This window comes from Lissotriton helveticus, chromosome 2_1 (genome assembly GCF_964261635.1).
Source record: "Lissotriton helveticus chromosome 2_1, aLisHel1.1, whole genome shotgun sequence".
NCBI classification, from domain to species: Eukaryota; Metazoa; Chordata; class Amphibia; order Caudata; family Salamandridae; genus Lissotriton; species Lissotriton helveticus.
Genome location: NC_136059.1, coordinates 893,750,832 through 893,766,399, shown reverse-complemented (window position 1 = coordinate 893,766,399; position 15,568 = coordinate 893,750,832). Strand labels below are relative to the sequence as shown.

At 48.9% G+C, this 15,568-nt stretch overlaps 1 protein-coding gene across 1 annotated transcript in view; it reads right to left on the bottom strand.

Moving 5' to 3' along the window:
* Window positions 1–15,568, bottom strand: part of SPTLC1 (serine palmitoyltransferase long chain base subunit 1) — a 302,110-nt gene that overhangs the window by 176,750 nt on the left and 109,792 nt on the right. The window contains exons 7-8 of the mRNA XM_078675619.1: window positions 5,071–5,200; window positions 1,550–1,639 (exon numbers count right to left, since the gene is read on the bottom strand). Of these exons, the coding sequence (XP_078531745.1) occupies window positions 1,550–1,639; window positions 5,071–5,200 (220 nt within the window). The remainder of the gene's footprint in view (window positions 1–1,549; window positions 1,640–5,070; window positions 5,201–15,568) is intronic.

Below are 15,568 nucleotides of genomic sequence, written 5' to 3'. Positions count from 1 at the left end.
ATAGTACTAGTGATCAGCGGACACCTACAGCCAATGAGAACCTTCACCAATGAGAACACTAGCTCTAAGCCCTAGGACCAACTGGAGACCAGGTCCTTACAAACAATACCAGCCCTATTCCTAGCACCCAATCAGAAACCAAATCCTAAGCCCAATAGAAACCTTAGCCCCAGGAAACTATTCAAAACCACAGACCTATCCGCCAATCAAAACCCTAAATCTAAGCCCTAAAACCAATAGAAACACCAGATACAGGAACTAATCAGAGCACAGATGTACCATCCAATAGCAACTTGTATATGGGGCGTATGACCTGAAGCACAGGCTGATGACCAGGGGGCAGTGAGCTGCTCCTGAAGACCAGAATCCCCTTGGATATAAACAGGATCAATTCACACTTTGCTGGTCTCGATGTACCCCAAAGGAAGGCCCGAATCTAAGCCACTTAAAATACTGCTTTTCGTGCACTTAAAGAAATCCCTTTTTCTAGCCAAAATACACTTTCCAAACACAGTTAAAACCTTAGAGCAGATTCAGTAGTCTCTTAAACACACTCTGCTTAGTCGGAGGGTCTAGCTTGCCTTTTTATCTCTGAAAAAGACCAAAAAAGGGGTGGGTGCTGGGTACCGAGGGGGTTGCCCCTGCACGCCTAAGCGTAGAACAGGGGTACCTAGAACAGAAATCCCAACAGTCACAGGTAGAAAAACAGCAGTTTTAACTGTAGTAATTGCACAAAAACCAATAGTTAAATTCAAAATAGTCACAGGCAAAAAAACAGCACTTTGAACAGAATGAATTGCACAGAAGACAAAAGATTCAATTTAAACAGTCACAGGTAGAAAAATTGCAGTTTTAAGGTTTCAAAACACACAACACAAGTCTGTGATCTAATCACTTTCTCTGTTTATTCACTGGGCTGTTTAGGGTTTAGAAAGGCTGGGGCTACAAGATGGAGGTAGTTTTGGTGTTCCTTGCACAGACCTTAAGGGATTCTGTGGGCGGGGGAGGGTATTATGCTCAAGGGTTCTTTTTTGCTAGCTAGAGGAGCAATCAGGAAGGCCCAGGTTGATGGCCATGGAGCAGTGAACTGCTCCTGAAAATCCACACTTAGCTGGTCCCGCTTACCCTGCAGGTAGACCTAAATCTAAGACACATAAAATATTGCTTGTCGCACATTTTTAGAACAAGTAGTTAAAATATAAAAAAAGCAAACAAAATATAATCAATATTAGCAGGTTTCTGAGAGATTATCATGCTATCTATGAAAAACTGTTAGAGAATCACACAGACCAATGGTGATATTTGTAAATATTAAATATTTCAGGTAAGCAAAACAAAATGTATAAATATTATATGGATACGCCTTGTTTCATAAATGCTGCACGCTATTAGTGACATTTAAGTGGCACTCCCTACACTACATAGATCGGAAAATATTAAACAACTCTCCAATAATCATATTAGGCAAGGTAAGTGAAAGGGTATCCACAGCTTCATAATATTTGTTAATCTACATCAGAGTATTGGGTTGACATCTTCAGCTACTTACCAATTCTGGAAGAGGACAAATATCACCAGTATTCATGTACAGTCCCTCCACCACAATAAATCTTCGGGTCACACGTGCCTTCCGTGGATTCTTCAGGAAGAAAATTTAAACTTAAGTCAAATTTATACATGTGGCATATATTAAACAAGGTAACCACATTCTTCTCATCATCAAATGGACTAAGAATTAGTTTGCCCATATGTGAAAAATATCGAAAAGCATAAACCTTAAAAAACATTTGAGAACTAAGGGCCTCACAACGAACTTGGCGGACAGGGTAGCTTCGTCACAAACATGAGGATATTCCATATGCCAAATTACAAGCCTATTATATCCTTTGGAACTTGCAAATTTGGAGGACGGGATATCGGTCACGTTTGTGACGGAGTAAGCCTGTTCACCAAAGATTGTAATCAGACCCTAAGACACTATTTTCTGAAAAATAAATAACAATTGTGCTCTTTTCTTTCAGATATTAGAAGTCACATAATACAGAGAAAAATAATGTTTTGCTAATAAATCATTCATCTCATTTAAGTTTCTAGTTGTTTTCCTTTGAATCTAAACACAACTGAAGCTTTGAGGACAGCATATTAGGCAAGTAAAGGGGACCATCCACAAAGTCTCAATTTGATATATAAATGACTAGTGTTAAACTAGACTGTATCCATCATGGCGTTACAAATCTGTTTAATATGGGAGGTGTGGAAAATTATGGAAGCAGCAAGCCAGGTGGATGCCTCAGGTTTAGCTAAAATACATGGTTGCTTCCAAAACACAATGCTCGCCGTCTGCACCTTAAACATGCTACTCTAAATTCAAAGTGGGCTATACTAGGTGGAGTGCAACAAGAACAAAGCAACAAAATACACTTAAAAATCAAATTAGGGCCAGGTTGAAAGTACAGAAAGTTAAGGGGAACATCACAGTTCAACTAACGCCATGCAATCCAATTTCACTACACAATCAACAGGTACAATTGTAGCAGCACATAGGCAGTGAGATACTTAGTTATCTACCCTCATACGTTTCCCTTTCTTTCGTACTCCTCCTGAGATTCCTTCCTAGATTTAATTGCGCAAGTACATACTTCGGTGACGCTAAAGCAATTTTTCATTCAAGAAACCTAAGACTGTTCACAATTTAATCACCAATGATCATAATGGTCTCTGCTTAGTATTATTTGAGTAGCAATGCATATGTTTGATGTTAAGTTGTTATTAGGTAATTAATTATTGCTTTTAAGAATTTAATTCCTCTGTGTGAACAATACATTTACATCAATAACAGTTCTGAGATGGGTATGGCTTATCATGCAGCCCTCATGCTAAATCTTCACACTGGCCAAGCACCAAAAGGTGACCTAAGGCTATCCTTGAGGATCACTGTGTCTTCCCCAGTTCAGAATAACAGAATTCAAATGTAGTTAGTCATATAAAGTGCATTATAAGCCTATGGCCGTTCCCAACTCCCCTTGCTAGTGAAGTACTTATATTTGTGAGAAAATCTGATAAATCCAAGTGATTGCGTTTCCGTGTTGCATAAGCCAAGATCATTCTTTAATCCTCAAGTTAAGTTGTTTTTCCTTTTAATGTTTGCTCAAAGGAGTACCCTCTGTCCTGAGATACAATTTTAAATATAATACATACTAACCCTTGAAGGGGCGATCATTCCTTTGTGCCCTGCAGGGTGTTGGTAAGAATCTGCTCTTTTTGGAAATAAACCTAAGCCTGTGTTACTGATCACAGCCCTCAATTGTAGTCAATCATTTGTGTGTCTTTATTCACCAGGAACAAGAGTAAGGTGTTCAATTACAAAACATTCGATCTTAAGATCTTTTCTGTCATACTTCATCACCAAAGTGGTTGTAACCGGTTTCAAGCAGAACATTTTGAAGTGTACCCTATGCATTTCAGAGCTTTAGTCCTTCATCAAATAATAAAGAAATTCCAACTCGCCTGTTCTAGAAGAAGCATGAAAAATGTGGTTGTGTGCATTCAACAAAATGTGCATACGCATTCTGGTATGCCATCTTTTCATCATACAACATTAGACAGAGGATCTCCATTCATGTTTATGAGAATCTTAAGTCTCTAAGTGTGGTAAGAAGTGGTTATGACCTCCTCTAGCTACTGTTGTCATTCTTGCCTAATTAGGTGGTACTGAGGAAGAACAACTGCCATGATAGCTGTGGCTCTGTCTTCACTCATAGTCCAATCTGCTGCCTCTGAACTGGACAGTGAATAACTTTGCTCAACTAACTGGTGGGTGGAGCGGACTGGTAGAAGCCAGTACACAGATTATCACCCTGACCTTGTCAGGACTGGCTGGCAGGCTCCTTCTCCTCCTCTTTTTTGATAGGATGCCAACACCACTTGGGGCCATCATAGTAAAGTTGCACTGGTGTGCCCATGGGAAGACAGAATAGGACAAGTCTGGCAAGCTTAAAGCAAGGGAAGAAACACACCCAAAATTGATGAAGGAACAAAATTCTCCACCAAGAAAAAAAACTTTCTCGGAGAAGTAAAAAAAAAAAAAAAACATTTATCAATGTGAAGTCACTTGATAGCACTATTTCCATCTGTGCAAAAAAGTATGAAACTGTAGCAGTTTAACAGGACGATTCCTAAATGCAAGAATTCCTCTGCTTGAGGTAACTGTTGGCGCTCTATAAGTGTCGATATTATTATTACAGTGGGGAATGTATAAAAAAGAAGTAACCTTGTATGAACACACTCCTGACTTTCTAAGCAGCTCTTTTGTGAATCAAGCTCTGTATTATTCACAAATCAGACCCAATCCAAATAATGATAAGTGCTTAGATTGAGTTTTCCTCACATTTTTGATAAATGTACAATTTACTTTAGGTATCACAATACCTGGTCAGTGAATGAGAGCGAGGAAAAATGCAATTCTCAAATTAATAAAATATTTGGACTATCATGAGGGAGATGTCGAGTTTTGCCACCTGCTTTTCCTACAATAACTTTTTATGGCTGGTTGTAATATGTGTTTCAGGGAATCAACATATCATTAAAACTCTTGCTCATGGAATGAGTGGATGTAAAGATGAATGCCTTTGAAAGGAATCCTTATAGACACTCGGAAGGGTGTCTACAGAAGATCTCTGCTTGGCCCTAAATAAAGTGTGCAAACATGATCTACATAAGCTCAATCTGCTAAAAGCAAGTATGTTCATTCAAGGAAGTTCAATCTTGAGGCACACCTGTTAGCCTGCTGAACCAAGCCCACTGGCAGGGCAATATTAATGAGTGTCAGTAATGTACATTACTGTTAAACAATAAGTTGATGAATCACTTACATAACTGTTAAATAAAAAATAAATATCCTAGGCCAGCAAATTCAGTCTCGACTTAGTAGCTACAAGAGGATTATTTTTAACTAAAAGCATGGCTGAGATGTTCTGACACCTAACAGCAATTTTAAACATAAATTAACCAGCTTGCACTATTCAAAGATGACGATGACAAAGGTACAATGCAGCTCCAAGAAGATCACACCTTTTGATCTTCAACCTCCTGTTCTTTCAACAGCCTTTCTAAGTCAGCTATGTCATTGTGCTTGAAATACTTAATGTGGCTTCGAGAGGCTTGTAATCCCTTCTGTATAGCAAAACAGGATGCTTCATCGCTGTAAGAAACAGAACACATGCAACATGAATAGTAATACAACATGCAAATAATACCATGCAAAGTACTCCTCAATTTTATGTGTACAAGTGTCAATTTCGTTTTCCTACAATCACAATCTACAGTATTATGCACTACACATTTCTTCAAGTCTCTATAACGTCTAATAACATCGGTTTTGTTTTTTAAAGAAGGTCATGTTTCATTACTTTCTAGATAAAGGGTTTCAAAGAGAGCAAACAGAATTTTCCTTTCATGTTTGTCGGCTTACTTTCATGGGTGACTCAGTCCCTTCCTCCCTCTCTTTACTTTAAATACACATTTTCAAAAAACTGAAAACATTGAGAGGTAAAAAGGTTTACTGCAAAACGTGATCCTTATTACCTTCATAAAAAAGCACATTTCCACAGGTTTCTACCCATAAGCTATTGTCTTCTCTGATATAAGTTACCTGCTACAGTCTTCCAATGGTGCAAGATCCTGAAGACATTGCTCAAGACTGTCTCAATTTAATCTGCTACGTCTTCATTTTATGATGAACCAACAGTTTTCCAGAACGGAGGACAAAGGCTAATAACCCTGTGCTTTGCACACAATGGAATCAATCTTGCATAGGACACTTGTAAGAATTTCACATATTGCACAGATAAAGTTGCTTCAGGCTTGCGTTTCCACATGGACCCAAATATCAGAGGACTGTGCAGACACCTTCCAGCTACCTGAAGGCCCCCTCGTAGGATATCTTATGAAATAAGGGTTTGCCTCTTAGGCGCTCCATGATCAATCCTGCAGAATATGATGTGATACTTCCTCTGGGATGTGAAGGATCAAGTTCCTCTCACTTTTTGCTTTCAGCACTAGTAACGAATATCAATGTTATACTGTAGATAAGCACATGACCACATAATGGCACATTTCCCAAGATCTGGAATATTCTTGAAACGACAGACAAATCCTTGCTAACGCCCTTGGCAGTGCTTCCTGTGGATTAAGCAACCAGTTAGATAAGAAGTAATAAATAAATAAGCCAGACCCTGGAGATAGATACAAGACTCTGGGTAAACAATTGCTCTTCCAAACAGCTTTTCAGCCTTCATCTGCTCCAGGTAAATGAAAAGTTCAAGTCTGTTTGGCCCAGTACAGTGTTTTAAAATATTTCTGATACTGGACACAGTCGTTTTTAAGCTCTCTGTTGGACAGACCACTCATGTGCAAAGCTGCGCACGGGATATGATAACATTGAACCAATTTTTGTTTGGGGTTTCAGTGTGGGTGAAAGCAGAGGCCAGTCTTTCAAAATCTTTATTGCGAGTGTGCCACTGAATAAGGGTGCAATTCTACACCAGGTTAGCAAAATAGATGATTTTATAAATAAAGCATCAGAACAACAAGAATCCAACAAGTATAAGTCGAGTTATACATTTTCAAAGAATAAATGTAAAATAGCGCCTAGAAGCAATAAGTGCTTAAATGGGTTACCTGGCAGCACTAGACCAGGGCAAAGTCAAAATTTCAGGCCGACAGCGATGGAGCATGGGTCGGATACAGTGACCCACTTGGGCCCACTGAACCAAAGTACCTTGTTCCAGAATGCGTCATCGCAGACACTGATGTGAGGTGTAGCTGGAGCGATGCTTCGTGCCAAGCCTTGTTGTGAATGAGATGCAACTATTTTCTCTAGGCAACTGCAGCGATGTGTTGGTTCCGTGTGTGATACGTTGGTTTCAAATGCAATGCGCTACTGCTCTAGCTGTGTGCGATGCGCGCTGGGTCTGAAGGAGATGTGCGTTGGGTCAGAGAGTGATGCGCACTTGGTCCTCTTAACGCGACAACAAGGATGTTGTGATTCCGACTCACGCAAAAGCGAAGGTTCCAATGAGGATGCATGGGTTCTAGTTGAGCAGCACCTTATACCACTTCGAAGAGCCCAGGACTGGGTTGGCACCCCTTGGCCTGGGCAGGACTTGCAGCACGCAAAGTCCAGGTGCTGTAGCAGGATGATGTCCCGTAGACTTAGAACAGGAGGCAAGACAGCAAGCCCTTGGAGTCACTCTGGATTCAAGTGATGCAGGTCTAAGCCTTGTCACCTAGGCAGGAGAGCAGCAGTCAGCAGAGCAGCTCAGCAAGGCAGGGGACCAGAAAAGCAGCAGTTCAGCAGAATGGCAGGCCTTGCAGCAGTCCAGCAGAGTGACAGTCCTTGCAGCAGCACAGCAGTTCTTTCCAACAGAATCTTCAAAGGTCCAGAAGCGTACTGCAGTTATGGTGTCAGAGGTCCAGTACGTATACCCAGTAGTGCCTTTGAAGTGGGGAAGACTACAAAGAAAGCTTTGAAGTGCACAGAGGCCCTCCCTTCCTTCACTGGCTCCAAACTCACTACAGGGTTAGGGGCAAGCAGGCCTTTGTGTTTGGACAGGTGTGAGAAAGTGGCTCTACATACACTGGACCAGAATAAGGTACAGTGTGTATAGAGTCCACAAACCCCAGAGGTATAACAAAGGTTAAAGCCAGGTGTGTCCTTACTCTCTAAAGTGGTAGCTTGGTCGAGCAGTAAGGCAGTACCAGAGGACAGTGTAAAGCACTTGTTGCACACACTCAGTCAGCAAAAGGTTTCACACACTCAAAGACTGAACTCCAGGCCAATTGTTTTTATATCAAGAGATATTAGTTGTTTTATTTCTAGAACCAACAGGTATCAAAATGTACTGTCCTCCGTATGAGAGGTCTCAGATGAGTACTTTGCAGAAAGGCAATTAACTTTGTAAATGCAATAGGTACAGGGGTTGCAGTAGGCAACACAATTCTACACACAATTTAGCATTGAGGTCAATGGATTTCCTTATATAACCATAGTTGATTACTTTGTAGATTACTTTGGTAATTCCAGGACTGGCTCCTAGGTTCAGCCCTGGGGTCTATGCTGAAAACAGTCTAGCAAAAACGTTTTAGGTATTGCAGTGATTTTTCAGGAATAAAAAGCTATTTTAAAAGTTCACACTTAGAAACTTTCAAACAGAAACCTGGCAATGTTATCCAATGGGAGAAAATTTAGGTTGCAGGTAAAGTACAATCTCGTTACTTTTGTAATCCAGTACTGGGCTCCTGGGGTCAGCACTGGGGTCTCAACTTAAAACAGGTAAGTAATTACATTTCAGTATTTCGTATGATTTTTAAAGAATATTTCAAGTTTTCAAAAGTAGACAGAAGAAATTTCATAGCAAAGCAGACAATGGATTCCTATGGAGAAAATACAAGTTACTAGTAAACCCGCTAGGGATTACTTTTCCGGTTCAGTACTGGGCTACAGGGTACAGTACTGGCCCCTCTCCTGATCACATGTGAATATTTCGGAATTCGGATGATTTTATATGAATATTTTGCGTTTTCAAAAGTAGATACTTAAAAGATTTTGAGAGTCAAACTAGTCAATGTTATTCAATGGCAGGAGAGTTACCAGTTTCGTGGTGAGTACTCAACTGGTGAAGTTGTGGTTCTGGGCATAGACTCAGAGGTCCCCCAGGGTCAGGTAAGTACAATTGGTACACCCTCAGCGGCACAGGGGCGGCCGTGTGCAGAGGTAGTTAGGCCCAATGTTATCCAATGAGAGGAAGGGGACCTTCGGTTGGTGGCTGCTGGCTAGTAATCCACGCGGATGTGGGAGCTGGGCTCCTGGTCACTTGCTCAGGGTAAATGGGGAAGTAGGATAGGACAAAGGTTGCACTCCCAGGGGCACTCGGGCGGCAGGGTGCAGAGTGCTTTTGAGCCGTTGGGCGCTCAATGTTATTTAATGAGGAACCTCGAAAAGGGAACAAAGGCTGCAGGCTCGGGGACGGTGGATCTTTTAGAGCGACCAACACTTCGAGGGGTAAGTTGGGATCTTGGAGGATAGGTAGGCACCCAGGAGTTGGGCACAGGGGGCCGTGGGGCACCGGGTGCAAGGGTGTATTTTGAGGTCGGGAAATCTTACCCCCTGCTGGTCACGGTTGAAGGGGTCCTTTGTCCTGAAGCTGCAGGCATCGTTGGGGTCGTCGATGAGGGTCCTTGGGCACTGGATTCCAGGTCAGAATTGCCGGGACGTCCTTGGGGTCTTGATTCACTCCGGCACAGGCCAGGCTTGGCGGGTGCAGGGTTTGCGGTTCCGGGCTGATGGCAGGGCTTGTTGAACAAGTTACTTACCTTCGGTAACGATATATCTGTAAGAAACAGTAGTTAGTATTAGATTCCTTACCTTAGAATATCCCCAGGCGTCAGTCTGGATCCGGAAACTTTTGCGTAGCAGTACCCCTGCGCGTCGGTAGGCGTCGTCTGCAGGCGTCCCCTGCGGCTCCGCGTCGTCGGCGTCGTGCGCCGTGATGACGTCGCTGGAGTATATAGACGCCGCCTCCGCGCGCTGACGTCAGTTCTTTGCACACAGCTTTTCCGCGCCAGAACACGCAGAGCCATGTGAGAACCAACACTGGTGCCATTTGAAACTAGGGCCCTGAAAGGGATGTCCCTAACCCTAGGTATCAGTTCGCAGAACGGGGAGGATGGGCGGGGCGGTAAGGAATCTAATACTAACTACTGTTTCTTACAGATATATCGTTACCGAAGGTAAGTAACTTGTTCATCTGAAAGAAACAGGTTAGTATTAGATTCCTTACCTTAGAATAGATACCCCAGCAATACCAACCCCGGTGGTGGGTCTGCGAACCAATACAACCTACACCAGAAAGTCCTGGAGGACCGAACGGCCAAAGAAGCCATCCCTCCGGACTTGACTGTCCAGGCAGTAGTGCCTCGCAAAGGTGTGCAGCGAGGCCCACGTGGCCGCCTGGCAAATGTCCTGCAAAGGGACTCCCCGGCCCAGGGCAGTAGTAGCCGCCGTGGCCCGAGTGGAATGGGCCCTCAGCCCAACAGGAGGCTCCTTCCGAGCCAAAGAGTAGCATGCTTTGATGCACAGGACGACCCACCGAGAGATGGTCCGTTTCTGTACCGCCCTTCCCTTCTTCTCACCCACGTAGCCAACAAACAGTTGGTCATCCACCCGGAACTGGCGTGTGCGATCCATATAGAATGAAAGCGCACGTTTTGGGTCCAGACGATGGAGCCGCTCTTCATCCTTTGAAGGATGCGGAGGCGGGAAGAAGGAGGGCAAGGTGATGGACTGCCCAATGTGAAAAGCAGAGACTACCTTGGGCAGGAAAGAAGGTCTGGTCCGAAGAACCACCTTATCAGGATGAACAGACAAGAAAGGAGGTTGAACAGAAAGAGCCTGGAGCTCACTCACTCTCCTGGCAGAGGTGATGGCTACCAGGAAGGCCGTCTTTAAGGTGAGAAGACGGAGAGGACAGGAATGAAGGGGCTCAAAGGGAGCGCACATCAGGAAAGTCAAAACCAGGTTCAAGTCCCACTGAGGCATCACGAACGGAGCTGGAGGATACATGTGCGTGATGCCCTTTAAGAATCTTAACACAATAGGGGACTTGAACAAAGATGGCTGATCAGGTAGCCTCAAGAAGGCGGAAAGGGCAGAAAGATAGCCCTTGATAGTGCCCAGAGCAGAGCCCTGCTGGGCAAGGGAAAGGAGGAAGAGGAGAACCTCAGATAGAGGGGCAGAAAGGGGATCCACAGCCTTTGCTGTGCACCATGCCACAAATCTGTTCCACCGGCAGGCGTATACCGACTTTGTGGAGGGACGCCTGGCTGCCAGAATGACATCACAGACTTCAGGAGGCAAGTCAAATGGCCTCAACTGTCGCCGCTCAATCTCCACGCATGGAGGTGGAGACTGGACAGGTTCGGGTGGAGGACCGTCCCCTGCTGCTGCGACAGAAGGTCCTCCTGAAGGGGCAGGCGGATCGAGGGACCGACTGTCATGCTGAGTAGCTCGGGATACCAGTACCTTCGAGCCCAGTCCGGAGCCACAAGGATAACTTGGGCCCGGTCGCGCCTGATCTTCTTCAGCACTCTGGGCAGAAGTGGTATAGGCGGAAAGGCGTACAACAGACCGCAACTCCACTCGCGCCGAAAGGCGTCGCCGAGCGAGTGCCGTCTTGGAAACTCCAACGCGCAGAACTGATGACATTGCGCGTTCTCTTCTGTGGCGAATAGATCTAACCAAGGCTCTCCCCATTGCTGAAAGAGGCCTCTCGCCACATCCGAGTTCAGACGCCATTCGTGATCCACCGAGCACCGACGGCTGAGTTCGTCCGCCCTGGCGTTCAGAGAACCTGCCAGGTGTTGAACCGTCAGAGTCACGCCCTGACGTTCCAGCCATTGCCAGAGGCGCAGAGCCTCTTGGCAAAGGGTCCACGACCCCACACCGCCCTGTTTGTTGCAGTACCACATGGCGGTGGTGTTGTCCGTGAACACCTGCACTACACTCCCGTTGACAAAGGGGAGGAATGCCTTCAGTGCCAGGCGAATCGCCCGCAGCTCCAACATGTTGATATGGAGCCGGGACTCCGCCGGAGACCAGAGGCCTCTGATCTCCGCCTCTCCCAAGTGGCCACCCCAGCCTTGGAGGGACGCGTCCGTCACAACCACGTGCTCCGGCTGGGGAAGGGAGAGGGATCTGCCCCTGACCCAATCGCGGTCTGTAAGCCACCACTGCAACTGTCTCGCAGTGCCCTCCGAGATCAGGACATGGTCGGATAGGTTGCCCTGATGCTGGGCCCACTGAAACTTCAGGTCCCACTGCAGAGCCCGCATCCGCCATCTGGCGTGATGCACCAGAAGGATGCAGGAGGCCATCAGCCCCAGAAGCCGCAGCGTCAACCTGACCGAAACCCGGGATAACGGCTGAAAGATGGGAATCAGAGCCTGAATATCCCGGACCCGCCGTTCCGGGGGATAAACCCGAAACTGCGCCGAGTCGAGAACCGCTCCGATGAAAAGGAGCTTTTGAGAGGGACACAGGTGTGATTTCGGCACATTGATGGAAAACCCCAACTCGTGCAGGAGGTCTGCCGTCATCTGAAGGTGGTGGACGACTGTCTGGGGCGAGCCCGCCTTCAACAGCCAGTCGTCGAGGTAGGGGAAGACTGAAACCCCTAACCGGCGCAGATGAGCTGCGACCACCGCCATCACTTTCGTGAACACCCGTGGGGCGCTGGTAAGGCCGAATGGGAGCACGATAAACTGAAAATGCTCGTGGCCTACCGTGAACCGCAGGTAACGCCGGTGGGCCGGCAGGACGGGGATGTGAAAGTACGCATCCTGCAAGTCCAACGCTACCATCCAGTCTTGTGGGTCTAGAGCAGCCAAGACCTGAGCCAAAGTCAACATCTTGAACTTCTCCTTCCGGAGGAAGCCGTTGACGTTCCGTAGATCCAAGATAGGACGCAGGCCTCCCTTGTCCTTCTTGGGTACCAGAAAGTAGTGGGAGTAGCAACCACACCCTACTTCTGGCCCAGGAACGCGCTCGATGGCCCCCTTGGCCAAGAGGGCCGTAACTTCCTCCTGCAGAAGTGTCAAGTGGTCCCCCGACACACGGTGGTTCTGCGGTGGCATGGCTGGAGGAGTGGACTCGAAGGGGAGGGCATAGCCCCTTCGGACAAGCTGCAGCACCCACCTGTCCGATGTTATCGCGCGCCAGCGGGAGTGGTGATGGCGAACCCTGCCACCCACTGGCGTCACGTGAGCCCGAAAGCTCGGACTAGGAAGGCTTGGATGCCGCAGCGGAGGGAGGCGTGGACTGACCACGACGCTGGCCTCTACCGCCACCACGGCGGAAACCACGGGCGCCACCGCGCTGGGGAGCGCTCTGCGCCGCGTGGCTGGCAGCACGTGTGGGACCTCCTCTCCCTTGGCCACGAAAGGGCCGAAACGAACCCGTCTGCTGGCGCTGGGTCTGGGTCGAGAGACCCAAGGACTTGGCCGTGACCCTGGAGTCCTTGAAGCGCTCCAGCGCGTGGTCCGCTTTGTCACCAAATAGGCGACTGCCATCAAATGGCATGTCCATAAGCGTATTTTGGACGTCTGGTGAGAAGTTGGCAGATCTCAGCCAGGCATGGCGACGAATCGCCACCGTAGTGGACATGGCCCGTCCCAGTGAGTCCGTGGTGTCCAGACCACAACGGATCGAGTACCGCGCCGCATCCCGGCCTTCAACAAAGGCCCGGGTGAGCTTGTCCCGCACTTCCTGGGGGCATTGCGGCAAACACTCCTCGACCGTATCCCACAGGGAGTGGGTGTAGCGGCCCAAGAGGCACGCGGTGTTACAAGACCGCAGCCCAGCACTCAAAGAGGAAAACACTGTCTTTCCGAATTGGTCGTACCTCTTTGATTCCCGGTCGGGCGGAGCCGACGGAAATGCGGACTGCGAAGTGGAGGCCTGGATCACCAGACTCTCCGGGGAGGGATGGGTGGACAGGAAGGCAGGGTCGTCCGCGCAGGGACGGTGACGCCTGGCAACGTTCCGGTCAACCGGCGCACCAGAGGCGGGCCTGGACCAGGTGCCCAGAAGGACATCCGTCAGGGCCTCATTAAACGGCAGCAGAGGCTCCTGGGGGCATGACTGCGGTTTAAAAACTTCCGTCAGGATATTCGGTTTGACCTTCGCGACGGGGAGCTCAAGGTGTAAGGCCTTGGCAGCCCTCATCAGGACCACCGAATAGGCAGCACCCGCCTCGGACGCCACAGGGGACGGAGAGACAAACCCAGGGTTGGGCGACTCGTCCAGGCCACTGGCATCACCCAGATCACCTACCCAGTCCACATCGTACTGGCAGGCACGGGATAGAGGGTCCTCAGACCCCTCCCAACCCTCTCCATACTCCTCCTCGTCATACCCATATTCTGGGTCGACGATATAGACATCGGGGTCAACGGGCCCCATCGGCGTCGGGTCCGGCGTCGGCCGACGCCGGTCCGGCTCCGAGTCCGGAGTCGGGGAGGAAAGGGGGGTGGCGCCGCGCGGCGTCGGTGCCGGGGACCCGACGCCGGCCGGAGCCGACGGCGGAGTCGCTGCACCACGCGGGGGCGGTACCATGGGCTGGCCCACAGGAACCGACGCCGGAGAGGCCGGGAGACCAGCCGGCGACGAACCAGAGGGAACCAGCGGCGCCGGGGCCGGAGCCACCGGCGGCGCCGGGGCAGGAGCACCCGAACCGCTCGGGCCCCCAGACGGGACCGACGGGCCCGCAGGCGCCGAAGGCCCCGCCGGAGAAGACCTCGCCCTCATAGCAATGAGGAAGGCCTCGATCTCCTCACGCGACGCGCCTTCCCCAGGGACCGACAGGTGTGGGGTAGACGGCGTCGGCGACCCATGCGGGACCGCGGGGGTGGGGTCACCCGAGCCCCCGGCCGCAGCACGCGGGCGTCGGGGGGAGTCGGGGGTGCGATGGCGACGCCCCGACTTCTTGTGCTTACCTGACGAGCCGGAGGAATGGTGACGACTCCCGGAGCGCCCATGGCGGCTCCGCGACCGCTCCCTCGACCGCTCCCTCGACCTCCGACCGGACCGGGACCGCTCTCGACGCGGGGCCGACAACCGGAGTTCGAGAAGCTTGCGGGACCGCTCCCGCCTAGCTTTTCCAGTCAAGGCCCGACAGTCGACGCAGGACTCCACGTCGTGGTCCGCGCCCAGACACCGGAGGCAGAGTCGATGGTGGTCGGTGACCGACATCATGCGGTCGCACTCGTCACAACTCTTGAAACCGGGCATCCTACCGGCACCGTAAAGATCAATCAGTTAACAAAAAACTTGGTCAAAAGACCGGAGTACTGCTCTTCGGATCTGCGCTAACTGGCGCGGAAAAAAGAAGAACTGACGTCAGCGCGCGGAGGCGGCGTCTATATACTCCAGCGACGTCATCACGGCGCACGACGCCGACGACGCGGAGCCGCAGGGGACGCCTGCAGACGACGCCTACCGACGCGCAGGGGTACTGCTACGCAAAAGTTTCCGGATCCAGACTGACGCCTGGGGATATTCTAAGGTAAGGAATCTAATACTAACCTGTTTCTTTCAGATACTTGCTTTGAGCAGTACCACTGCTCGTGGGAGACCCAGGTAGTCAGAGTCACAAGGCAGTCAGGTCCTCCGGGGTTTTTGAGGTTGCTGACCACTGGAGATGCTGGGGTTTAACAGAAGCAGGTTCGAGGGTCGAAAGGGCGGTAGGGCTGGGGCCAGATCAGTTGGTGTCTTCCTCGTTTTAGCAACTGCACGGCAGGTCTTCGTGTTCCTTGATCTTCTTTCTTGTTTCGTTCTCTGGATATGAGGAAGGAAGGTTCAAGTAGGGCCTCAGCTTCTTCAAGGACCAAACCACAGCAAAGGCCTCCCTCTCAATGGCACTCCAACGCTGCTCTCTAGGGAATAGCTTCCTGCTTATAAAAGCAACAGGTTGGTCTTGGCCTTCCTCATCCCTGATCTGGGAGAAGACGGCTC